The sequence below is a fragment of the Callorhinus ursinus genome, unplaced genomic scaffold (genome assembly GCF_003265705.2).
Source record: "Callorhinus ursinus isolate GAN/ISIS: 27379988/994484 unplaced genomic scaffold, GSC_fseal_2.0 scaffold16, whole genome shotgun sequence".
Classification (NCBI taxonomy): Eukaryota; Metazoa; Chordata; class Mammalia; order Carnivora; family Otariidae; genus Callorhinus; species Callorhinus ursinus.
This window is the reverse complement of record NW_027397078.1, coordinates 28,909,324-28,936,265: the sequence shown is the minus strand read 5'-3', so window position 1 is coordinate 28,936,265 and position 26,942 is coordinate 28,909,324. Positions and strand designations below refer to the sequence as shown.

General features: G+C 42.6%; 1 protein-coding gene and 1 long non-coding RNA gene across 5 annotated transcripts in view; one reads left to right on the top strand and one right to left on the bottom strand.

Annotated features, from left to right (window-relative positions):
* The window catches only part of LOC141374285 (uncharacterized), a 31,963-nt gene extending 25,190 nt beyond the window's left edge, over positions 1 to 6,773 (top strand). Inside the window, exons 2-4 of the long non-coding RNA XR_012381053.1 lie at positions 3,386 to 3,598; positions 4,178 to 4,273; positions 6,656 to 6,773. This is a non-coding gene — a long non-coding RNA (uncharacterized lncRNA). The remainder of the gene's footprint in view (positions 1 to 3,385; positions 3,599 to 4,177; positions 4,274 to 6,655) is intronic.
* ADGRG2 (adhesion G protein-coupled receptor G2) overlaps positions 1 to 26,942 on the bottom strand; it is a 132,459-nt gene that overhangs the window by 18,918 nt on the left and 86,599 nt on the right. For 3 of the 4 annotated variants that reach the window (XM_073902021.1, XM_025857602.2, XM_025857603.2), the window contains 15 exons: positions 23,509 to 23,561; positions 22,429 to 22,484; positions 19,304 to 19,343; positions 18,768 to 18,805; positions 17,434 to 17,528; positions 16,839 to 16,905; positions 10,062 to 10,450; positions 6,579 to 6,750; positions 6,219 to 6,375; positions 5,205 to 5,348; positions 4,249 to 4,371; positions 3,540 to 3,585; positions 3,315 to 3,418; positions 2,086 to 2,207; positions 597 to 865 (listed from right to left, as the gene is read on the bottom strand). In XM_073902021.1, the coding sequence (XP_073758122.1) occupies positions 597 to 865; positions 2,086 to 2,207; positions 3,315 to 3,418; positions 3,540 to 3,585; positions 4,249 to 4,371; positions 5,205 to 5,348; positions 6,219 to 6,375; positions 6,579 to 6,750; positions 10,062 to 10,450; positions 16,839 to 16,905; positions 17,434 to 17,528; positions 18,768 to 18,805; positions 19,304 to 19,343; positions 22,429 to 22,484; positions 23,509 to 23,561 (1,875 nt within the window). Of the gene's footprint in view, positions 1 to 596; positions 866 to 2,085; positions 2,208 to 3,314; positions 3,419 to 3,539; positions 3,586 to 4,248; positions 4,372 to 5,204; positions 5,349 to 6,218; positions 6,376 to 6,578; positions 6,751 to 10,061; positions 10,451 to 16,838; positions 16,906 to 17,433; positions 17,529 to 18,767; positions 18,806 to 19,303; positions 19,344 to 22,428; positions 22,485 to 23,508; positions 23,562 to 26,227; positions 26,409 to 26,942 lie in introns of those variants that run through there. The other variant, XM_073902022.1, reaches the window with a different exon arrangement.

Genomic DNA, 26,942 nt, shown 5'->3' with positions numbered 1-26,942 from the left:
AGCTAGGAGGCCAGGGACAGAGAGCTTGACCTCATTATCACGAAGCTCACTTTCTTCAATTTTTTGAGCACCTTCTGTGTGCCAGCCCTAACTCTAGTTACTGGAAATACAGACAGTATTCATAGCCCTAACCTCAAAGAGTTTTATGTCCATAACCAATATACAGGTATTCTAGAAAGAGACTGGACAAGGTTGAGGCACCTGGGTGGCCAGGCTGTGAAGCGTCCAACTCTTGGTTTCGGCTCAGGTCATGATCTCAGGGTTAAGAGATCAAGCCCTACGTCGGGTTCTGCATTCAGCAGGGAGTCTGCTTAAGATTCTCTCTCCCTCTCCCTCTGCCCACCCCTCTAAAACAAATAAATCTTAAAAAAAGAGAGAGAGAGAGAGAGAGAGAGAGAGAGAGAGAGAGAGAGAGAGAGACTGGACAGGCAGGCAGTCCTTTTGGGCAGGCAGTGCAGTTAAGGACAACATAGCTGTTTTAGAAACCTGCCAAGTATGACCTGCTTTATCATCGTCTCTACTTGATAAAAAACCAAACTAGAGGAGTAAAAGCTTTGGAGAAAGCCCAGGCCATGTGCAAGCAAAATTATACATACCCCAACCAACAATGCAGAATTTAAGGATGTATTTCCGGATATAAGTATTAAACACTTTCACAAGGGCCAGGTACATATGGAATGCTTCCAGGCCCATCCATGTGAATGAGACCAAGAGAAAATAATGCAGAAATACAGCCACCGAGATGCAGAGGCCTCGCATGTCATACAGAGCTATCCACGAGTCCAGGAGGAATACCAGGTTCAGCAGGAGCAGAGCTGCACACAGCTGGATGAGGATTTTGGAAGGATAATCCCTCCGAATCTTTCTAAAAGGAAAGGACAAGAAAAGAAATAGCATCCCATTCTGACAACCCTTATGTGAACATACGTATGAAATTTATGTGTATTCTTTGGTAAATGTCTATATGCATCAATTTCTTCTGTGTGTGTATGTGCCAGGGGTAGGGGTGGGGGCAGGCATTGAAAATCAACAACCATAACAACAAGGGAAAAATCAAAACAGAATGTCATCTGTCATAACAATATGGAAAATCTGTATCTGCATTTATGTGGAATCTTTTACGTGTTGATGGCTGACCCGACCTTTTAAATAATTTGTAGTGGAATCTACTGAGCACCCACCTTCCTTTCTCCCAAGCAACTTCGAGAAGCATTGCTGTTGCTTCTCATACGATGGGCTCCTACATTCAGATCTTCAAAACCTAGCTAGATCCCCTATTATGTTATTAGTTAAAATGAGATCATGGAAAGAAGAGTGTAAACTACAGCTAAATGAAACAGGCAGAGGAAATTAGAGCTAATTGATGACATGTGCATGTCTGTGTGTGAAATTAGACCTGGTGAAATCATTCTGAGTAATGGCTGGCCTGATGGTAATTTAGTCTCATTAATCATATTTCCAAAGGTCCACTAGAAGATCTGTAGTTACAGCTGGACCCTAAGTTTGGCACTGCAAGTAAATTTGTGCATTTCCTGAGCAGTGTCCAAAATCTAAATCCCAGAACTTACATAATGTTTGATTTAGTTAATGCAATAAAAGTGCCTATTTTTTTTTCCAACAGAATTTGTTGGAATTCGGCCCCCCCACCCCAAAGTGACCAAAGGGACATTCCAAATAATAGCATCTCCTTCATGGCTTACTTGTGTTTGACCAGTGTAACTTAGAAACTTAATAAATTGAACATAGCTCTTATGCTGTACGTGAAGCTATGGTCTATATCAGATTATAAGCTCTTGAGTTTCAAGGTCTGCATCCATCTTTCATTTCACGCTTAATGTTGGCTAGGTAGCAGGCACCATTCTAGGGTAAAAAGATGACCAAGACACAACCCCTGCCCTCAGTAAGTGTGCAAACTAGTAGAAGGAAGTGAGTATTTTAACCAAAAAGTCCCACAAAGTTTTGCATATAGGTGACACCATTAGATGTTATACAGGATAAGGTAGGCCAACGAGCACACGTAATACATTTTGGCAGTGGAGGTGAGTACTGCATCCTGTAATCCAAGTTTCCAGTGTGGATACTCACTCAAAGGCTAAGTAGGTTACCAGAGTAACTGACAGAAAAACTGATGAAAGCCCACAACCAATATATGTGATAAACGTCAGAGCCATCATCTGAGAAGGTGGCAAGGATGTTCGAGATAGGTCCTGGAAAATAAAATACTGCTTTCAAGATCAAATATTTTAAAGAAATAAAAGAGCTATGGTTTACATTTATTGAGTGTTCTAAGTGCCCATCCATAGTTCATTCAACAAACCTACAAGGTAGACACAATTATTATCATCAAGTAAAAACAATGAACCTGAGGCCCAGAGAGGTTAAATAATTTGCCCAAGGTCACACAAGTATGAAATGGAGAAGCCAGGACCCAAATTCTGGTCTGGCTGCCTCCAAAGCCCGTGTACATGATCAGTACAGATGGTTTCATTCTGCTTCTTGTCTCTAACAGAGCAGCCATCCGATGACCAGCCTCCTCTGCCACCTGTTGGTATTGGGAAGAGTATCTATCCCATCAGCAAGGCCGTGGCATTACGATACACTGGACGTGCACCGGGCTAGGAGCCTAAAGACCTGAATTTGGCTTCAGGCCCTTATACTTCTTAGTTCTGTGACTGTGGACAATGGCCTAACAAATGAGTCTTAATTCTAACTTCTTAAAATGAGAGTAACAGCACCCCATTCCACCTATCTTGTAGGACTGTTGGAGAAATTAAACATAATAACTTATGACAAGAGCATTTTATGAAAATTTTAAAGTATGGGGTGCCTGGGTGGCTCAGTTGGTTGGGTGACTGCCTTCGGCTCAGGTCATGATCCTGGAGTCCTGGCATCGAGTCCCGCATCGGCTCCCTGCTCAGCAGGGGGTCTGCTTCTCCCTCTGGCCCTCCCCCACCTCCTACTCATTCTCTGTCTCTCTCAAATAAATAAAATCTTAAAAAAAGAGAGAAGATTTTAAAGGGCAATGCAAACTGAACAACTGTTCCTACCCATTTTAATCTGAATTCCCTAGACCCTGCTATTTAAAAGAGGGAAGCTTGCATATAAAAATAGACTGGAGAAAAAAAAAAACTTCCACGTTCAAGTATTATCTTCTAAGTGCATTTGCTCATTGGAAGAGTAATTTCATTGGTCTATAACTTTGCCACAATATCCTACCTGCTGATCAAAGTCATCCATCATGTTAGACATCATGGTGTGACGCCCAGCTACCCCTCAGACCCAGAACCTAAAGCCATGTAGCGTGGGGTTATTACCAGTAGGACGCCAAAGCTCGTAAGGTGGCTGCACGTACAGATGGTTTGATTCTGCTTCCTGTCTTTAACAGAGCAGCCATCCGATGACCAGCCTCCTCTGTCACCTGTTGGTATTGGGAAGAGTATCTGTCCAATCAGCAAGGCCGTGGTCTCAATGATTGCCACTTCCTCCCCTGTCCCCGCCCCTGCCCACTCAAGACTGAAATAGGTACGACTGGAACCTACCATTTCTGCCCAAGTCCCAAAATACACATCTCACGGTTAAGTCATCCTGCAGTGGAAAGGTAAGTGACAAATAATCAATTTACGGAACTGAAAAAACTAAAAAGCAATTGAAAAAAAAAATATATGAAATTGTTCATTTCAGAATCTCGTTCTTGATATTTGGAGAATTCTTATTTTATTCTAGTCCCTAGAAGCAAGTGAGTCTCATATAGGTCAGCACTTCTTAGACTTAGCAGTTGTGCAAAGGAATGACCTTGAGGCCTTCCTTGCTAAAACACACATTCAGATTCTAGGGGTCAGCATGGGGCCTCAAAGTGGGCATTTCTCGCAAGATCCCAGGTGATGCTGAAGGTACAGGTCTGCAGACCAGACTTTGAGTAGTATGGTCATAGATAATGCTCAACCTGAACCGAAATGAGAGATGTTTTCTCTTTGGGGGTGAGAATCAGACCTGTAGCCACAGATCTAAATGCACTAAAATTGGGCAATTGATAGTAGCTGGCTTTTGCGCTGCACCTTCTTGGAAATGAAGTGGTCAGTGCTTAGGCATGCTAAAACCCAACAGAGTGACCCTATGATCCTAGCCTCACACACTGCCTTAACCGAGTTTGAGGTTCTGCTGGATCTCCTTCTTTCAGGTCAAGTCTGACAGACGTGGTTTGCGCAAGCGTTATCTGGTCCATGAAGAGACCAGACAGGCCTCTCGCACCTGGCTTGGCTTGATGTGCTTTAAGGTAACCGTCACGTTTCTTGTCAAGTTCTTGACAGTCAGATTTGCCACACTGGATGATATGACGTAGCTGATCAGAGAGAGGTTCTCCAGGAAAGGGTCCTAGCACACCAAAAAATCAACAAGATGGATTTTAGAGCTGAACGGGACCCTAAAGAACAGTAAGTCCACACGGGTGATTTTATAATCTAGGTGAGAAATTGAGGGTCAGGGATTGAAGTGACTTTCCCAAGGCCCACGATTAGAAACAGAGCCTGCTCCACTATACCCATGTGCTCTAACTACTGACCGAAATTTCACAGACTGACACACCAGGGCCCTCAGGAACTGTAAAGGGAATAGAACACGAAGCCGCTTAAACTGTTGTGTTCTTGAGCAAGTTAACCTCTCCGCACTTCCTTGCCCTCATCTGTAAAATCGGAATCATAGTTGAATAGTTCCTCCCTCACAAGGTTGTTGAGAGGATTAGAGTTAACATTTCTAAGTGCTTAGTAGCATGCTCAGCAATTGGTAAATGCTATATATAAATGTCAGTTATTGTATTTATCATTACCAGTATCCCTAGGTCCTGTTTAAAAATAAACTGGAGGGGCACCTGGATACAGGTGGTTAAGCATCTGACTCTTGGTTTCCGGTCAGGTCATGATCTCAGAGTCGTGAGATCAAGCCCTGCGCCGGAACTCTGTGCTCAGCGGGGAGTCTGCTTAGTTTCTCTCTCCCTTCCCCTCTGCCCCTCCCCACTGCGTGCGCTCTCTCTTTCTCTCTCTCTCTCTCAAATAAATAAATAAATCTTTGAAATAAATGAATGAAAACAAACTGCAAAAAAATATAAATAAATCAAAATAAACTGCAGCTTTCATGGGAGAATTAAAAGAAACGAAACTGCCTCACTCCAAAACAGAACCTGAACCCAAAGCAGTTAGCATTAACCTTACCTGAAACAGGGCAGGTGTTTCAAAGAAGTTGAACTGAACCCTGGAAGCGAGCTCCACATCATTAGCTGGTAAATTACTCATCAGTGATGAAGGCAGAGTAATAACACCAATACTGTTCTCAGGAGCCCGCGTTTCCAGAGAAACCTGAAAATCAAGTAAAATATAATAAAAAATGCCTGGAGTTAGTATAATGAAGAGATGGAAAACACAAGAACTAATTAAGACGGAGGATCCTGTAAAGGCATTTATTTGTGGTAACTTGTCAAATCAGTTGTTGTTTCTCTGATCTCTATGAAATTGGAGAGGATGTATAATAGACAGACAAGGCCTCAGAGCAGGAAAGGGAACATTTTAAAGATACACAGAAACCATCAGAAAGTGTAGGATGCTGTATGTCAATTATAGCTCAACGAAACTGGGAGGGGGGAGTGCAGAAAGGGTAACTGCAGACACACCAACTCGGCCACCTGTTAGGGCAAAGTCTTCATAAAACCACACGCACTAAACTTGTAAAGGGAAGAGTATACAAATTAAATTAAAAGGCAAAAAAGGCAAGACTTGGTCTGACGTGGGCATTTCCAGCCCCTAATCCCTCTAATAGGTGGATAGAAAACACTGGAAGCAGGACTGATACTCAGCACCACTCCTGACACCAGGGCAGTCAAAACACTTGTATAAAGTATTGAAATAAGCTGGTAAGTAGCTCATGTCCCCGCTCTCTTGCAACTGCCTAGAACCCTCCACAGGACACTTCTCCCCACCTGAGCCCCCCACTTCCCCACAAAACTTCCATTTAGCTGCTAGAGGGTTCACACTGGGCACAAGGACCACTCAGATCCTGCTCCAGCCAAGACCAATGTCCTGTTTCTGATTCTGTAGTGCCTCACTGTTCTAGATGTTAAATATTTTTAGTACCACCCCTGATTAGAAGCAGTAATTGCCTCCATCATGAAGTACATGGAGACTGCAATCATAGATAAGAAAATGTTTTTTCCACAATAGATTAGGATGTACCTGAAGATTTGCAGGGTCTTGGGCAGCAAAGGTAGTTGTGTCAAAATTACTAGCATTCACTCTGATCACGGCCAGGGCCAAAGAAGGGGAGGTTAGAGTTATGGTCTTGGTTGAAAAATTCAGCTGTAAGCCAATGTCATCCACTATTTTTAGCAATCTGTAACGACAAGTGGTAGTTTTCAAATTGAGCACTCCCGCTTTGTCTTCCCCATTCGAAGCAGAATGTGCAGTAGCAATTTAACAAGTCATTATGAACCTCTTATGTGGGAGAAAAATACTTGGCTGTAATTAATCCTGATAAGAAGTCTCGTTCTCTTAGAGGGTCCCCTCTCCTGACCACATGAGTTTGCTAAGTCATACCTTTGGGCCAGAGGAGCCAGCAAGGCAGGTGGGGAATGAAGGAGTTTGCTGACATGGTTTATCATTTCTCCCGCGAGGTTAGGCTCCAAGCTGCCCAAGGACAGAGTCTTTTCCATCTGGGACACTTGGTTCTCAAGATCAGAATCACTGATGCTGCTGGTATAAACAACTTCTGTAACAGAGAGCCAAATCATTTTATGAACACATAATGGAAAAATCACTAATAAAGGAACACACATAGACTCTACGACCTGGCGAACCTACTCCTAGGCGTTTGCCCCAGGGAAATAAAGACATGTCTCAGGACTTGTTTGTGAATGTTTATAGAGGCTTTTCATTATACCCCCAAACTGGAAACAACCCAAATGTCTATCAGCTGAAGAATGGATAAACAAACTGATCCCTCTGTACAAGAGATTATTGTTCAGTAATTAAAAGGTAGGAGCCAAGGGGGGTGGGGGGACGGGTTGGCCCGCTGAAGGGTATTAAGGAGGGCACGTTCTGCGTGCAGCACTGGGTGTTATGCACAAACAGTGAATCATGGAACACTACATCAATTACTAATGATGTGATGTATGGTGACTAACATCACAATAAAAAATTTAAAAAATAAATAAATGAAAGGTAGGAGCCACTGATAATTGCAACAACATGGACAGATCTCCAATTCTCCAATATATTATGTTAACTGAAAGAAGCCAGACTCAAAAGGCTGCATATTGTATGATTCTCTTCATATGACATTTTAGAAAAATCAAAAGTATAGGAAAACAAAACAGATCAATCAGTGGTGGCCAGGGGCTGGGGGTAGTGGATAGGAATCGACTACAAAGGAACACGAAGGAAATTTGGGGGTGCTGAAAATGTTATATATTGTGATGGTGGTTATGTGGCTATGGGTGTTTAATCCAACCTCATGGAACTATAAAAATCTCATCTATCCACAGATCTGGATGAATTTTACCGTATGTAAATTATACTTCAAGAAACCCAACTGGGGTGTCTGGCTGGCACAGTCTAAAAGAGCACGCGACTCTTGATCTCGGGGTCATGAGTTGAAACCCCACACTGGGTGTAGAGATCATGTAAAAATAAAATCTTAACAAAAATAAACCTAACTGAAAAAAAAAGAAGCACATCAGTGTAGTTAGTGTATATTTGTATAAGTATAAATACACTTGTATCTAATTTATATCGTGTGTACAGGATTTTACATGGGTAACAAGAAATTTTTGTGAAAAAGAGACTATGAAATTAATAGCTAGATGACCAGCTGTAAACTGGTTTTCAATAGTGTTTTTAATTGGAAAACAATGATACAAACCCGTCTAGCAACGGAAAAGTCTCTTAATTCCACCACCAAACATCCTGTTTCTTATTTTGCATATTCCCTTCTAATCTCCATCCATGTTGTTGTCACATACTGTTATAAACACAGTGTACAAACTATTTATTGTTGCGTTATTTTTTTTTTTCACTCAAGACTTGAAAGATGCCCCTGAATTTCATCTAGCTGTTCTTATGCAGGGCTGCGAACAGTCATCATGCTGAGGTGGCTTACTGTATTTCATTACTCTTCTGTTGTGTAGCTGTTAGGTTGTATCTACTTTTTCACTACCAGGTAATAACTCTGACACAGCTTTTATATGTATGTCGTTTTGCTCCTGTTGTCTCATTGGCTAAAACTAGAGTGCCAGAAATGGAAGCACAGAGGCAGGGGGATATGTTGCTAGCCTTTCTGGGGAGACTGTGAGGTTGATTCTAATGGTCAATGGGGATAGCTCCGCAAAGGTGGGTGTTTTAGGCTCAGGCTAACTAACTTCAATTTTACTTTTTCATCAGCCACTGAACCTTCTCTAAACTAAGGTCCCATTGGTTTTATAATGTGGCCTAAAATGTCCATATTTATAAAAAAATTGAGAGAGCAGTGCAAATTCAAAGAAATATCAAGTCATGGCGCGTCTGGGTGGCTCAGTCGGTGAAATGGCTGCCTTCGGCTCAGGTCATGATCTCAGGGTCCTGGGATCAAGCCCCACATCATGCTCCCTGCTCAGTGGGGAGTCTGCTTCTCCCTTTCCCTCTGCCACTCCCCCTGCTTGTACTCTCTCTCTCTCTCTAATAAATAAATAAAATCTTAAAAAAGAAAAAAGAAATATCAAGTCCTTTGGCAGCCGCTCCCAATCTCCTGGGGATGCTTGCACTGTGGGGGAGAAGGTGGAGATCACAACCTGAGCTCCAATCTCATGTCACCAAGAACCTGGTTTTGCCTCCCACTCCCCCGAAATCTAAAGGAAGGTCTGCTTCTTACTCACTGAATTGAACCTTCAAAGCATCCAGAATTCTCTCTTGCATCTTCCGCTCTTGTCTTTATCTCTTTACCCCTAAGCCAACTTTGTGTGTGGGGAGCCCTCTGCAGGTTCCAGGGCATTCTCCTGTAACCATCATTCCAAACTCAGTGCAACTAGTGTGATTATTTCCATCTTAAAGTCGTGTAGGCTAAAGTCAGCTAAATGGCTTATCCCAGATCACACTGCAGGTGAGGACACCTGCAGACCCACACATAGGTCTTCTGAACATTTCTCCCCTCCTCAAGGCAACCTTAGCTCAGTCCCACCTCTGTCACTCCGTAACTGACTTGTTTTCAAGAAAGCTAAATTTTTCTCTTGTCATCTTTCTAAATGGAATTACCGTGTTTAACAGTACAGAAGTTTTCTTGGGGTGCCTGGGTGGCTCAGTCGGTTAAGTGTCTGACTCTTGGTTTCGGCTCAGGTCCTGATCTCATGGTGGTGGGTTCGAGCCCTGCTTCGGGCTCCGTGCTCAGCGGGGAATCTGAGATTTTTTTCGCCCTCTCCCTCTGTCCCTCTCCCCACCACACTCTTTCTCTCCCTCTCTCTCTCTCTCTCTCTCTCTCTAAAATAAATAAATAAATCTTTTTTTTTTTTTTAAAGTTCAACAGTGAGCGCCTGGGTGGCTCAGTAGTTAAGCATCTGCCTTCGGCTCAGGTCATGATCCCGAGGTCCTGGGATCGAGCCCCACATCGGGCTCCCTGCTCAGTGGGAAGCCTGCTTCTCCCTCTCCCACTCCCCCTGCTTGTGTTCCCTCTCTGGTTGTGTCTCTCTCTGTCAAATAAATAAATAAAATCTTAAAAAAAAAAAAAGTTCAACAGTTTCCTCTTCAGAATGTTGAAAACAGTGACCTAATAACCTTTTGTGGGAGAAAGAAACCTGTAAAATAACTCATCTCGACAAAATGAGATACGTTTGCCTCAGAGCTATTTCTCCACTCCCTTGGTCAAAACAATCAAACTTAGCCACATCTATGTTCTACGAATCTCTGGAGGAAAGCTCTCGAAATCAAGCAGGTATCATAAAAAGAAAGGTTCAACATGGCCTTGTTACAGATATCTTGATTTGGCAGGCTAGCCCCTGCGATTCAGGAAGCCAGACTGTAACAAAGAGCAGCAGCGTGACTCCTCATATTTACCTGTCTTGTCAGGAGGTGTGCTGGTCGTGATGACATTCACAGGGGCAGACGCAGTGGGAGAGGAAAGTGCGGATTTCACAGTTGGCAGTGTGTGGGAAAGATCAGTTTGGGGCATAGGGGAAAAGATAGTTCCAGAACTGGGGGGCATATCAATGGCAGAGCTGGAAGCTAGGGGAGCTGAAGGCTGGGAAGAAGGAAGGTAAATCCCTCGTGTTGGAGAGGGAGGGCTCTGGGTTACAGGTGGATGATTTAGAGGTTCAGCAAAAGAGAAGGCACTGGAGACCTGGGAGAGAATGGTGGCCCGAGGAACAACTGGGATGGAATTGCTAGAAGAAAATGGTGAGCCATCTGGATGACCAGCAAGACATACGACAGGATCCTGCAGGTCACTGAAGGAAAGAATCAGAGAGATGCACGTGAGACACGAATGAGCGATAGAGAGGCTCATCTCCTCTAGCAACCACCCGACACCACCAAGGTGACTTGGCTCCACCAGGGACCTGCTACTCCCAGCCTCTGCCCTGCACACCTGCTGTGCCCTTGCCACTGGCCCCCTGCCCCTGCCCACTTCCACCACTTCCTCCCTCGGAGAGGAATTAGCCAGGAGGGATGCTCTTTTATGAATTGCCAGTTCCGGGTCACTCACTCACTCACCACTGCTCTCAGGCTCTTGTGCTTTATCACTTATCACTCAGTTGAAGAGATCTTGTAACACTTCTATGTGCTTCTGGTGGGGCAGGGGGAGCTGTTACATGCTGTTACCCACCTAGTTGGTTTTCATATACTAGGAATCTGTCTTACATTTTTTTTTAGGTTTTACAAAATGTATTCTCAAAAACGGATAATCACATGCCCAAACTGTTCCTAACATACTGTAAAGTGTTCTAAAAACTGGGTGCCTGGGTGGTTCAGTTGGTTAAGCATCTACCTTCAGCTCAGTTCATGATCCCAGGGTCCTGGGATCGAGCCCCACATTGGGCCCCCTGCTCAGCAGGGAGCCTGCTTCTCCCTCTCCTTCTGCTGCTCCCCCTGCTTGTGCTCTCTCTCTATCAGATAAATAAAATCGTTAGAAAAAATCCTTCTAAAAACTTAGATATCAAAATATCATTTTCCTTGAATATTCGAATCTGCATTAGCAAAACTGGCTCATCATTTTTAGCACAATTGATTTTACTTTGAGGCAAAATCATATCCATTTCAAACTGTATCTGTCCGTAACAGATTCAGAAACTCTTTTTTTATTTCAAGATTTTATTTATTTATTTGACAGAGAGAGAGAGACGGCGAGAGAGGGAACACAAGCAGGGGGAGTGGGAGAGGAAGAAGCAGGCTTCCCGCTGAGCAGGGAGCCCGACACGGGGCTCGATTCCAGGACCCTGGGATCATGACCTGAGCCGAAGGCAGAGGCTTAACCGACTGAGCCACCCAGGCGCCCCAGATTCACAAACTCTTATGTCAACTCAGTATTAACATGGGGTACAAAAGGGTATGGCATAAAATGAAAAGCAGCTCTAAGTTTATCAATAACCATAAAATGTTCTTCAGATTTTTCCTGTAGTTTTTGCAAAGTACATAAATCTGTCAATTACATTTACAATCTTCTGTGTATTGATCCATATTAGAAAAATGTGCAAAAATCATTATTATTGATTTGGATAATGGCATTTTTTCTTTCAGCAAGTTCTCATACTGGTCTTCATGAATCACAAGTAAGCCTTTCTTTTCCATGAAACCTCAAATTTAGCTCACTCACATGTAGTGTGATACTGGCTGGAATAGGTAAATCACACTGCCTTTTTTTTCTTTGACTTACTGAATTTTGTTTCAAGAAAATCTTGAACTGAAGTTAATAATACATAAATTTTTGTGAAACTGATGAACATAGGAATCTGTCTGAATCAATTTTATACCACTATAGCACAGCATGATGCTAACTGGCACATAGTGACCGGAAATGTTCGTTGACTGAAAAAATAAATTGAGCTGGGGCCATAGGGGTCCCCAGTTTGTAAATCAGCTATGCCCTCAGTGTTGCTTTAGCCCAGTGGTTCTCAACCTAGGCCGTGCATGAGAAAACCCAGAGGACTTTTAAAAAATATACAGAGATTTCTGTGGCCTACTCCTCAGCATGTTTCAGTTGGTCTTGGTGCAGGGGTGAGGCCCCCAGGCCCATATATTTTCATGGCATGCAAGGTTGAAAAGAACTCATCTACTATCAAGATCCACCAGTCTTGCGGGGGGTAAGAGTAACCAGAGGGGGCAACAAACTATTACCTAGGGAAGCCTCTGATGGATCCAGTTTTAGATGGTGACTTATGAGCACCAACTAGAATGTGTCCTTAGAGATTCTCTGGGGTGAGAGGAGGCAGGAATATTAGGTTGAGGAGCCCAAGGTAGGTCATACCCATAAAAAGAAATGCTGCCTCAGAAATGCTGTGTGGTTAGACACCTGCCGGAGGACCGTCTACACAGCCTGGGGTTCGGGGTGGCAGTGTGGACGAAGGGGCGCCAGACAGTCGGAAAAGTGATGAGTCGAGAAGCCCTGGCTGAGGCTCCAGATCTCATTAGTCTTCTAGGCAATCCAACCCAGTTCTCTGAGACTCTATTCTCTGAACTGTATACTACAGCAACTCATCGGGCCAAGTCACAGCACAGGTGCTTTGCAAAGTATAAATTAAATTTCCTTCTTACATCTGGGGGTCTGCAGCAACCAAATCCCCCAGCACGAGGGTTCGCATTCCCTGGGCTCCTCCGTGAACAGGCTAGCCTCCCTCGGATACTCTTGGCACTTCTGCTACTCAGAACCCTCCATCTGTCGGGAGAGGCACACCGAGGGGCAGAGCAATGGCGGGCAATGCCAGCTCTACATGAGAAACCTCCAAGCGCTGCAGCAGTGGTGCAGGGGCTCCCATCCCAGGCCCACTCAATTGGACTCTCTGCAGTGGCTGTAGGCATCCATATCTGTTTTAATACGCTTCTTCAATGAGCAGCCTCCATACGGTAGATTGTACTAATCTTCCATCTAGAGTTTGAAGAATTTTTATACGTATATACACCTGTATCATCACCACCCAGATCCAAAGAGAGTATTTCCAGCACCCAAGACGGCCACTTTGACACATCAGGTTTTTAAAGGGCCCGAAGTGGGCACCTGGGTGGCTCAGTCAGTTAAGTGTCTGCCTTACACTCAGGTCGTGATCTCGGGGTCCTGGGATCGAGCCCCGCATTGGGCTCCCTGCTCAGAGGGGAGCCTGTTTCTCCCTCTCCCTCTGCTCCTCTCCCCCTCCCCCTAGTTCATGTTCTCTCTCTCAAATAAATAAAATCTTTTTAAAAACTTAAAAATAGGGCACCTGGGTGGCTCAGTCAGTTAAGCTTCTGCCTTTGGCTCTGGTCATGACCTCAGGGTTGTGAGATCAAGCCCCACGTCAGGCTCTGCATTCAGTGGGGAGTCTGCTTCTCCCCCTCCCCTCTCCCTCTACTCACGCTCTCACTCTCTCACAAATAAAATCTTAAAAAAAAAAAAAAAAAAAAGAATCACCCCACCCAGAAATCCTGAAAACTCCAAAAGCCTGGACTGCACCCAGACCAATGACATCACCATTTCTGAGGGTGGGAGGCAGGTATGGGTGTTTTTAAAACCAGATGATTCCAATGTGCATCCAGGGTTAAGAAGCGCTGCTCTGTGGACTAGACCCCACTGCGCAAAGTGAGGTCCATGAACCAGGAGCACTGGCTTCACCTGGGAACCTGGTAGAAATGCAGCATCTCAGGTCTTTCCCAGACCTCCTGGATCAGAATTTTGACCAGATCCTATGTGGCTGATATGCACAGCAACGTCTGAGAAGTGCTGATAGGGCTCACTTCCTCATTTTACAGGAGGAACCTGAGGAGTATTTCTATTGATAAAAAATTAATAGCTGGATACACAGCTAGCTAATGACAAAGCCCTAGCCAGACAATGAGCTCATATTCTGCCCGCTCTTCTGTGTCCCGCCGCTTCTTCCTCACAGCTCTTTGAATGGGCAGGCATCAGAGGTCTGTGGGGCTGCCTCAAAAGAGCTATTATCTCTTCATCTGATCCTGGTACTTCTAGAAATTCCATCTCTCAAGTGGGCCTCAACCCTTCAGCTTAATGGGGCATGATGAGCTTAAAACTTAAAGATTCTTCACTTTTTATTACAGAAAATGCTGTAAATCCTAAACTAAAGTCCTTTAGCTATTCCTCGAGGTCCAATGTTTTAATATATCCCAGAAATACAGCCCACACAGGGCAGACGGGCTACAGTTAGCCTTTTGTTCCCATATGAGAAGCTTTACATTGAAAAATGTATGTCCTGGGGCGCCTGGGTGGCTCAGTTGTTAGGCGTCTGCCTTCGGCTCAGGTCATGGCCCCAGGGTCTTGGGATCGAGTCCCACATTGGGATCCCTGCTCGGCGGAAAGCCTGCTTCTCCCTCTCCCACTCCCCGTGCTTGTGTTCCCTCTCTCGCTGTGTCTCTCTCTGTCAAATCAATAAATAAAATCTTTAAAAAAAAAATCTATGTTCTTTTGTTCAAATACAAATTTTATCTGATTGTAATAAAGTATTGAAAATGCTGCAAAGAAAAAAAAAGGAATAGTAAACAAAATATCACCCATGCCCCATGAGTATTTTCCTTCATTCATTCACTTCCTAGTTTTTTCTATGTATATTTGTATACACCTGTGATCACGTCATCCATGACTTTGGGGTCATCTGCCTCCCAGCTTCCCTTCGTTTCGGTGCTGAGTTTAAGGCAGTCATTCTCAACATTGGTTGCATATTAGAATCGCCAAGAGGGCTTTTAAAACCCTTAATGCCGAGGCTGGTGTTCCTGACCAATTAAATCAGTCACTGAGGGTGGGAGACTGGATATCAGGATTCTCAAAAAATTCTTCAATGGAATTAATTTTAGGCTTACAGAAACCCTGCAAAAATAACAGAGTTCCCTATACCCCTCACTCAGCTTCCCTCAATGTTGACATCTAATGTCTGGAATTGGGACCAAAAAGCTATCAACATTTAACATATTCCAAAGATGGCATCTCAAATCGCTGAGGAAAAGATAGACTTTTTAATAAATGGTGTGGAACCCCTGGCTAGACATCTTTGAAAAGATTAAATTAGATCCATACCTTGCCCCACACACAAGAATAAATTCCAAGTGGATTTAATATATAAAAAAAAAAAGAAAGAAACCATATAAATACTAGAAAAACTCAAGGATGAATTCCCCTATAACCTGGGCATAGGAAAAGCCTTTCTAGCTAAGACTTCAAATGCACAGGCAATAAAAGAAAAGACTGGCAAATTTAACTACAATTTTTTAAAAAGATTTTATTTATTTATTTATTTATTTATTTGAGAGAGAGTGTGTGTGCATGCACTCTCATGCATGGGGGGGTGGGGGGCAGAGGGAGAGGCAGACTCCCCGCTGAGCAAGGAGCCTGGGCCTGCGGGGCTGGATCCCAGGACCCCAAGATCATGGCCTGAATGGAAGGCAGACACTTAATAGACTGAGCCACCAGGCGCCCCTTACCTACATTTTTTTTAAAATTTAATTTGCGTGACAAAAACACGAAGTCAAAAGATAACTGACAAACTGGGAGAAAATATTTGCAACATATACTGCAAAGGGTTAATACCCCACTATATAAAGGACTCTTAAAAACTGATCAGGTGATCAGGGGTGCCTGGGTGATGCAGTGGGTTAAGCATTCAACTCTTCATTTCGGCTCAGGTCATGTTCTCAGGGTCTTGAGATGCACTGGGCTCTGTGCTCAGCAGGGAATCTGCTGGAGATTCTCCCTCTGCTCCTCTCCATGCTCTCTCTCTCAAATAAATAAATAAAATCTTTTTTTTTTAAAGATTTTATTTCTTTATTTGACAGAGAGAGAGACAGCGAGAGAGGGAACACAAGCAAGGGGAGTGGGAGAGGGAGAAGCAGGCTTCCTGCTGAGTGGAAAGCCCGATGTGGGGCTCGATCCCAGGATCCTGGGACCATGACCTGAGCCGAAGGCAGATGCTTAATGACTGAGCCACCCAGGCACCCCACATAAATAAAATCTTAAAAAAAAAAACTGGTCAGGGGCGCCTGGGTGGCTCAGTCGTTAAGCGTCTGCCTTCGGCTCAGGTCATGACCTCAGGGTCCTGGGATCGAGCCCCACATCGGGCTCCCCACTCCACAGGGAAGTCTGCTTCTCCCTCTCCCTCTGCCAGCCACTCGGCCTACTTGTGTGCTCACGTGCTCTAATAAATAAATAAAATCTTTTAAAAAAAAGCAGATCAGATATCCAGTAGAAAAAGTGGGAAAGACATGCACACACAATTAACAAGAAAAATACAAAAATGACCCCCAAATACATGAAAAATGTTCAAACAGACCTCAGAAGTGCAAATTAAAATACCACTGAGATACTCTTTCTCAACTACCATACTGGAAAAATTAAAAAATATAATGACATTCAGTTGGTGAGGCGGGGGCAGGGGTGGAGGGGAAGAGGGCCAGAATATTTCTAATATACTCCCCAGGTGATTTTGATGTGCAACCAAGATTGCAAACCATTATTTCAAAGTAATGGTCCACATGGAAACTTGATACAACAGAAAACTGCATTTCCTCTACAATTGAAAGCCCTTCTTCACTGTCAAAATTCCTTAGCCAGCATGGTGATTAAATATTATTATAATTATTATTATTATTATTATTATTATCATTATTGTTGCTTTTAGGAAAAATGTCAGCCTGTGTGCTACATACCACTGCAGTTTTCCTAACTCTTCCGGGGAGGAAGGGCATGGTATCCTGACAGAACAGCAGCACTGTTCTGGAGACAACAGTAAAAGAAGAAAATACATGGTCAAGAATAAGGCAAGGCAGACACTCAGATCCATCAAGTATTATGGTTCCTACACTGGATGCATTTTAAAAAGCATTTGTCTAAAATAGGTGATAAAATAAAACTGGATACTATTATATTGACAATTGTACATACATAAGAGGTGCTCAGAAATATTTACTGCGTGAATAATTTGGGGGAAGTTATATGCACGCAATATCAATTGCTCTTCAACAGCTCCTAAGAATTCCGAAGTTAAGTACATCCAGCAGCAATGGATCAAACACTCCAAATAGAAGTCCCCCTCTCTCAGGAGGTTTTTTTCCTATCTTGTTTTCAAATACAGTATACTGAAACTTTATTGAGAAAGCAGGGGGAAAAAAATCACATTTTGACTCACAAGAGTCAAAACAGAAAGCTATCACATACTTAAATTTATTGATATTTTCAGTTTTAAAAAGAACACATCAAAGTCATGTGAAAAAGAACACAGCAGTAAAAATAGAGACAACTTACCCATCGGTTGAATCTTTACTCTTCTCAAAGCAACCATTACAGCACATATGTTCATTGTTTTATTCATTTTTATTGTGAATGTACAATTTAATGTGCTGTAAAGAGAAATATATATAACCAGAATGTTACTGAACTGGAAACCTACCTACATATTTGTAAATGCTTTTTCAAACTTGGGGAGTGAGGAAAGGAGACACTGATGCTGTGAGCTTGGAGCAACAGCCCAATAAGCTTGTGACCACCCACGACTTTCAACCATGAGACATTTATAGAGGTTTACAGTCACAGAGGTTGCAAACCAGAGACCCTGTGACCACACACAACTGCCGATTCATTTTGCCTGCGGGAAGTATGAACTGGCGGGGGTGCAACTTGTTTGCAAAGACAAGCATCTTAACATCGAGAGTCTTACCCGAAGCTGGCTAATAGCCTGGTGTCTGTAGGCATGTGAGTTTCCACCATAGGAGCCCTGTCACATACCAGCCTGGATGAACATCGAGGTCTCTTAAATCCAAAACCTCTCTGGCAATTCCATCTAGATTATCAGATAACTAGCAATTTAAGACATTATCGCTTATTTTTTTTTACTTTAGTCTTGACTTACGTGAAAAAATATTAATGTTGCAAATAACCAAAAGTGGTAAGTGAAATGAACTAAATATATATAGTGGATAGGGAGTCAATCTACAATTTCATGAAGAATTGCCAGTATTTGTACCAATGAATAGCCTGATGAGCAGAAACCATCATTTTCTAGGACTTGTACTCTCACAGAATGCTCAGGATTCAGGTGACGAGATTACTGACCTATGTAAGTCGTTCGCTTATGCAGCCAAGACAGCTGATGGACACAATTTAAAATGATTATCTGTGCAACCTCAAATAACTGTCGGGCAATCTCTGATGCACCCCTGCACACTTTTTAATCTCTTCTTTTCTCTTTCTTTCCCATCTTTTCCTCCCCTCTCTCCTTCTCCCAAGTACCATATTATGTTCCTTCTTCTCTATCTGGCCTTCACTAGACTGGACCACTGGGAGCCATTTCTTGGTTATATTGGTGGCCTTTGGGGCTAAGGACACTGATAGTCCTTACCATCACCGCACCAGAGGCAAATGGCCCAGGCCCACCCACCCCTCTGTGATTCATAAAGAAATGGGAAGAGGAATGTGACAGAGTGATGAATGTTTCAGAGAATAAAAACATATATCCAAAATGTCATGAATATGTATTTATTTTAGAGGAACACATTTGAATTTGCAACCTAAGACCCCTCAATCCTTCATTTCTCATGAGTAACGAAATAATATGGATAAAGGTATTAAAAATGACTGACCTTTGGGCCTCTGCCGTAGCACACACAGTAAAATAAGTCTGAAACAAAAAAAATATATATATATAGGTTCCTTTGACAGTTGAGAATGTCAGACAAAACAACCTAGGACTTATCACAGCCTCATAGAATCTTAGAATCACAATAACCCCTAGGGATCATCCAATTCACAGTGCTATCAGATTCCTGATGTATCATCAAAGCTCCTGGGGGGGGGCAGTCTCTGCTTGCATCTTGCTACTGTTGAGAACTCGCTACCACACAAGGGAGCTCATTCTGGAGCCCTAATTTTAAGAAACGTTTGGTTTTACATGAAGGGAAATCTATCCCCTTATAACAGCATTCCACTGTGATATCCAGTTCTGACTCTGGATCCATCGAGTTCTGACTTCTGGAGGAAAGGAACTAGTTTATTCAATCTTTTATATGACAGATTTGGGGAATTTTGAATACATTTCTCCTCAGGAACACAGAACTCCACGCTTTCCCCCAAATAGAAACAGTAATGATAAACAAGGTATAGGATGTACTATGATTACCTCACTTAAGCTTTGCAGGGCTTTGTTTAGCTCTGATCGTCTGTTAATAAAACGAGAGAAATTGACATGAAGGAGATCACTGGTGATGTTAAATTCAAAACAAGTTAGATTTTTAGCAATTAAATTAAGCCTATGGTATTTATCGCTTCCAGTGTTCACTTTGAAGAAACACTGGGCATACTAAGAGATTCCTATGTGAGAAAAATAAATTATTTATATGACAAGGGAAACTAACCAGACAGAAGCTCTATCAGTTCTAGCCAACAGCAAGATATAAATTATGGTTGAACAATCTTGTTATTCATTAGGATCCTGCAACCCCCAGGCAGCTTCTTCTGGCAGAGGAACCAAGGAAGAGTTGGCCCGAGGTAAAATTTCTGAGAGGAGTCCACCACTCGCCATGGGGGCCCTGCACCCCTGATTTCTTCCTCACTCCCTCTCCACCTGACCCCACCTGCCCTCTAGCACTCTCTAGTCCCCCCCCTTCCCTTCCTCATCACTCCTCTTGCAGAATTTCCCTCATTCCTCTCCTCCAATCCCACTCAAACAACACTTTTATTTCTTCAATGTGGAAGAGCTTCACGGGAAGTTAGGATAAAAGAAATCTAGTTAAAGAATTCACTCTAGGGGCGCCTGGGTGGCTCAGTAGGTTAAGTGTCTGCCTTCAGCTAGGGTCATGATCTCAGACTCCTGGGATGGGCTGTGTCAGGCTCCCTGCTCAGTGGGGAGCCTGCTTCTCCCTCCCTCTGCCCCCTCTCTCAAATAAATAAAATCTTAAAAAAAAAAAATAAAGAATTCACGCTAGGGCAATCGTTCTCAACTGGGGTGGGGGGACGAACTCTGTCCCCCAGGGGACATTGGGCAACATCTGGAGATGTTTTTGATTGTCACAACTGGGGGCTGGGTGTTACTGGCATCTAGTGGATAGAGGTCAGGGATCTGTTACACATCCTACAGTGCAAACATGGTCCTGCATAATAGAGAACTATCAGGTCCAAAATGTCAATAGTGCCGAGGCTGAGAAACCCAGCTCCAAGGGATGGGCAATAGTTCTAGGTGGTTCCAGGGAAGGTCTGGAGGAAAGAAGAGCAGGATTGTGGCAACAATAAGTAGTCAGCTAGCTTTTCTAGCTGGAAGAACCCGCTCCTTCCTAACTGTGCTCAGAGGTTGCCTTTCTAGGGGTCTCCCTGGCCCCTGGGTTCAAGTCCAACCACTCTGCCTGCTCTATATTTAGATATGTAGAACATCCTTTGGAACCCTGAATATATCACATTTATTGTAGGGATTGTACTGTATTGTTATTTGTTTGCATCCTAGGTCTATCCTACCAGACTCTAGACTCCTGGTTCTAAAAACTGGCCTCATGCTGGAACCATCAGGGGGGCATTGAAAAATACCAACGTCTGTGTCCCAGCCCCCAAATACTGATCTAATTGTTACAGAGTGTGCCTGGACAACAGGATTTTTAAAAGCTCCCAAGGTGATTTTAATATGCAGCCAGGGTAGAGAACCATTGTTCTAGAACCAGTTTTCCATCCTGAGAGTTGGGTTTATCCCCAAGGCCAAGCACATAGTAGGTGCTCAACAAACAAATGCTTCATGGCTGTAAATGAACTCCTCTATATTTCAAGCCTAGTAATTAAGATGAATTACAAGTATGCGAATTTGTGTTCTATTTATTAATTTGTGAGTTTAAAAAAATGTATCTTGGGGCGCCTGGGTGGCTCAGTCAGTTAAGTGTCTGCCTTCAGCTCAGGTCATGATCCCAGAGTCCCAGGATCGAGCCCCGCATCGGGCTTCCCGCTCGGTGGGGAGTCTGCTTCTCCCTCTGATCCCCCTCCTTCTCATGCTCTCTCTCTCTCAAATAAAATAAATAAAATCTTTTTGAAAAATTTTAAAAAATTAAAAAATATATCTTATCAATATTTTTTCCCATCTAAAGTTTAAGATACTTCTAGGACACTGATATCTTCTGCTTTTTATTTCACACATATACTTTGAATAGCTAGGAAAGCTACATTTTTATCAGGAGTTCAAAAAGTAGGCATAACGGACAGAAATACCAGTCCTGCCCGTCCCAGTTCTCACTAGTTTCACTGTTTGCTGCTACACCCTCACTGAGGGGAGCCCTAGAGACGTTTGCTATCCCCCCGGGGGAATCCCAAGGTTCCCTTCCACCTATGCATTGCTGACTCAGTGGAAGCAGCCAGGTCAAAATGCTAATTGAAAGGATGCCCCTTAAGAAGAGTTTTGTTTTGTTTTGCTTTTAAAGATTTTATTTATTTGTCAGAGACAGAGAGAGCGAGCACAAGCAGAGGGAGCGGCAGGCAGAGGGAGAAGCAGACCGCCCGCGGAGCAGGGAGCCCGATGCGGGGCTCGATCCCAGGACCCTGAGATCATGGCCTGAGCCGAAGGCAGACGCTTAACCCACTGAGCCACCCAGATGTCCCTTGTTTTGACCTAGGAAAGGTTTTTTTTCTTCAGTGTCATCACAGATACTCCCCGGAGCTTTTGGATTTGGTTCAAAAGTTGATGAAAATCTCCTTCGAGGGGTAGTAGCAAGATTGAGAGTAGATGGATTTTATCTCCGATGCTGCTTCCTTGCACGAGGATGAAGACATGACGTTTCCCCTCCCGGTGACACTCAGGTAAGACTAACTCCGGGCCTAGACTGACATTTTGGCCTTGTGTCTGACTGGGAGCATCTATATTTGTAATGTATTTCTCATTGTCCGTGCTTGTCCCTGGAAGCTGGTACCTACTTCACAAAGACTTCTCTCTGACTTTTGAATGACCGATGCTTCGTGAAAGCATGAACAAATGGAATACATGGCATCCCACCTTGAACTCTTCTTCCAACCTTTCTGGCTACCAAATCATATTAAAGCTCAAATACCAATTCAAATTGACCTCTTACATACTTACAGAGCATCAAAAAGAACAGCCTCACGGGGCTATTAGCTGAGGACAGGTGACTACTGTCTATTTGCTAAGAACTCACAAACCAATTTTCTATAAGCTTTGGGTCTATTTCCTACTCTCAGTTTCCAAAAGTAAAGATAGCTCAACAAGTACCTTTCCATAGTTGATGTCTTAACTTTTAAATCAAGCAGTAGATTACTCACTTTGATTCCCTTAGAGACGGGACTCCAGATAAGGTGTCATTAGCCGTATTTTGACTCTGTTAGGAGTACAAAATCATTAAGAATATAACAAATATTGTTGTGGGTTTTTTGCACTCTCTAACAAGAAATTGTTCTTCAGTTTCCTCGGCCACCCAAAGAACTAGACCCCAAAGACTTGAATGCCAACCATATGGAGTATTATCTAGCCAATGATCAAATCCATATTAACTGAGCTACTTTTTGTTTTTTTATTTCCTTTAAAAAATATTCTGAACCAGGGTGGGGGGATGGGTTAGCCTGGTGATGGGTATTAAAGAGGGCACGTTCTGCGTGGAGCACTGGGTGTTATGCACAAACAATGAATCATGGAACACTACATCAAGAACTAATGATGTGATGTATGGTGATTAACATAACAATAAAAAAATTAAAAAAATATTTTGAATCAGCAAGTCTGATGTGCTAATTAATGTCATTATTCCAAGGGTTCCCCGAAAAGAATACGATTAAAGCTCTCCACATGAAAGCTCTCAGACTTAAGATCCCAGTGTCAAGAGGGAACTTGGTAGCAGCCTTCACTTCATTTGTAGCACCTTGCTCCTCGCCTGGCACATAGTAGGTGCTCAGGAAATAGTCACTGGAAGAACAAACCACATTTAGCTGGGATCCTCTGAACCAAGTCTAGGTCATGGGAAGTCTGACTCTACTGCATCTGAATCCCCCATGAGGTGGAACAGGATCAGATTCATAAGACTACTCTTAGATTCAATATATTTCTTATTGCTAGAAGTTTCTAACATAATTAAAAAATTTTTAAAGGCAATAGGATTCCATCGTATAAACATTCAGCAGCAAGTTTAGTGAAAACTGAAATATGCTTATTAACGAAGTACCAGGATTATTATGAAGTCAAACCCTCTTGACAAAGCTAGTGATTCAACAACACTTAATTTATTTAAATTTGGTCATAAAAGTAAATATGCCGAATACCGTGAATAATCTGAGCCTTAAACAAATCTTTAAATGCACAAGCACTTCCTTTTTAATATTGCAATAAAAAAAAAAATCTTTAAAACCTACCTGGGTAACATTGCTTTCTTCATATGGAAATATTATCTCACCTCTAAAAAATGCTAAAAATAAATTTGCAAAACAAAATTTGAGACTTGCATCCTTAGCGCACGAGGATTAATACAACACAGGAAAAGATTATCAGATTAATAATGAATAATCAAATTTATAAAATAAATGGTTTCCTCAAATTCTTTGCAGTTACTCACATTTACTGTCTTTTCTATCAGAATGGTACTCAATGACCACCAATACAATTTTCAGAAAATGCAAACCATAAATTCTATGTGGGAATGCAGAAAGAGAAAAAACTTGCCTCCTTGTCAAGAAATTTTAATCCTACATGCTGCTCATCAGACCTTTTTTCCCATAAAGATGCTAACTTGGGGAACCAGCTCTAACATTAAAAATCTTTTTGGGGGGTACCTGTGTGGCTCAGTAGGCTAAGCGTCTGCTTTCAGCTCAGGTCATGATCCCAGGGTCCTGGGATCAAGGCCCGCATCAGGCTCCCTGCCCGGCAGGGAGCCTGCTTCTCCCTCTTCCTCTGCCCCCCTTGTGCTCCTGCTCTCTCTGTTTCTCTCTCTCAAATGAATAAAAGAAAATCTTAAAAAAAAATCGTTTTGGGTTTTCTAGTTGCAGTTACATACACAAAGGAGGGAGAGAAAAAGTGTTTCTCAGAAATTAAGCAGCCTTGTGAGAGTCTATTTATTCTTTGCCATTTGGGTTTTTTTTTTCTCTCTCTTTTTAAAATATAGCTACCAAGTGCAATCTCCCCCCTAGGAACAAAGTTAAGATTTTGCTTTTGAAACCTGAATAGTCTGCAGGGAGAATCTTTTCTTCAGTTGAACAACTCATTGTGGCTTTCATCCCCAAAACGCCAGAAAACTCTGTTCTTAAAATGCTCACTTCGGGAAATACAGAACTCAATTTCAGTCAACCGGTATCCTACAGGGTATACTTGGAGGGGCTCTGACTTGATCAGAAAAAAAGAAAATAGAGACTGCTTAACAGAAGTACACTGTGTGCACTTCATAATCTACGGAGACAGAAAACCGGCCTTTTTTTTTTTTTAAGATTTTACTTATTTATTTGACAGAGAGAGAGAGAGAGAGAGAGAGAGAGAGAGCGTGAGCACAAGCAGGGGGAGCAGCAGAGGGAGCCCAACGCAGGGCTCGATCCCAGGACCCCGGGATCATGACCAGAGCCGAAGGCAGACACTTAACCGAATGAGCCACCCAGGCACCCCAAAACCAGCCTCTTGAGCAGAAGGCAAAGAGGTCATACAAACTAGAGCAGGTGTCAGCCATTTTTTTGGTATCCGATCAGATACTTGAGGTTTTGTGGGCCATATGTTCTGTCAGAAATACTCAACTTTGCAGTTGTAGCATGAAAGCAGCCAAACAATATGTACACGACTTGCATGGCTATGTTCCAATAAAACTTTACTTACAAAAACAGGTGGCAGGTATTTAGACTATGGGCAGTAGTTTGTCAGCTCCTGAGCTAGAGGGTTGAATGCCTTCTCAGCTCATTTTTATAACAATCCAAAGTACCACTGATGCCCACAGCCAAGTACCCAATGGTCCACTTCCACTTAAAATGGCCGACAAAGCCACTGGCCCAGTGACTAACAGGATTTATCTATTTTAGCACCTGTTCTACTGAGAACCTCAACTTCGGCATATTCGTACTGAAATCTCAATTAATGCAGTATACAAGTATTAAAAGTAAAGATACTTGATATATGCATAGAATTACTTATCCATTTTGGGAAAAACCCTTCACTATTAAAAATGTATTTAGTGTGTGCACATGCCGACACCCACAATTTCTCTCCCTCATCCGTCTGTTCTCCAAGGTCATCCTTCAGTCTTGTGGAGCGCATGCTGAATTTCATACATGAGCTGCGAGCACAGTGTTAGCAGTGCAACCTGGAACCTTTTGACCCTCAGCCTAACTCTGCCTAGTCAGCTCCCAGTTTTTTTCACCAGCCTCCGTTTCCCTTAATGAACTCAGATTGGAACCTGCGAGAAGTGAAGGTTTCTAGTTTCTGGCAGGATACCATGGAATTTCTGGTGCCAAAAGAGTTGGTTCCCTGATGAGGCTGTTTTCACCAGACACTAAAACAAATGGTCAATTCAGTCACTTAATTGGGGAAAACATTACTCCAACTAGCTTCCTGGCATCTGTTATTCAAGATGACCGTTTTTCTGTTTTTTTTTTTTCTAAATGTTCAATTTTCAAAGTTATCAAACATCATGCAGATACAACACTAAACTAGACATTAGTCACCAGTCCAAAACACAGATGAAGTGTAAAAATAATGCAATTATGGAGAATTCAGTAAGAGAAGGGTAAGAGAAGAGGGAGGGAAGAAGAGTTCCACAATATATGAAAGTGAAATGTAACTAACAAGTCTTTCTCCCCTTTAATCAAAGGCAGCTAATATTTGCCTACCATACTCTACCTGGCACATACTATCCGCAGAACGCTCATATCCATAAATCTCACATTCACACAAGTAGAAAAGGTTTGTGGACCATTCTTTGAATGCAAAGTTTTCTTATTTTCTAATACAATCCAACCTTAACCTCTTTTACTTGAAGTTGTTTCCTGTGTTTTTAAAACAAATTATTAAAGGGAACAGAACAAAAGGAACAGAAGAAATGGAAAACATTCCTATAAGGACTGTTTTTTAAGACTTTAAAATTACAAAATACTTCATTACCTTCCTCTTCTCTCTTCCCGTGATCCAGTACTGACCTGCCACACCATGTTTTTATGTTTTTCACATCTGCTTTCATTGGTTTTAATAAGGAAGGGAACCCAACAAGCTAAACCAATGTGAGAAAAATGGTTGTTTCATTCTTTCTGGCCCATGGCAGAAGGGAAAATATTCCCATTTCAAAAATAGCATGTTCTCAAGAGATTTCCATCTTCAATTTAAAAAACAGTGACAGTCTGGGTTAAAGATGGCAAAATACACTCTGGGCACTACTGGAATTAGCAACCAATTAAACTAGGTGTCCGTGAGGTTTTCAACATTCTAGTGGAGCGGTTTATTTTACTTTTAGCAAAAGACAACACCTTATTTCTAAGCTATGATATTTAAGGTCCTATGGAAAGGCTTGAGGGATTTATATACCAGAAGTGGCTTTCAGTAATTAAGTTCATTACTAGTTATATTCATGGATCAACTCTAAGGGTATTAGTTATGGATTTAAAGCTATGGCGAAAATATCTGGTGTAGAGCTTCATATTCTCATAGTAAGTTAATCCATCATCTCACTAAGCAATGGGATAATTTCAGGCAGATCTAAAATTTGCTTTTGTTTTCATTTGGGACTTCTTAGTAGCCAGGCGATGTGAAAAGAGACAAATCAGAGAGATACACATCCCATACTCAACCAGAGAAAAACAAACCTTTCCCCTCCCTGGAGCTC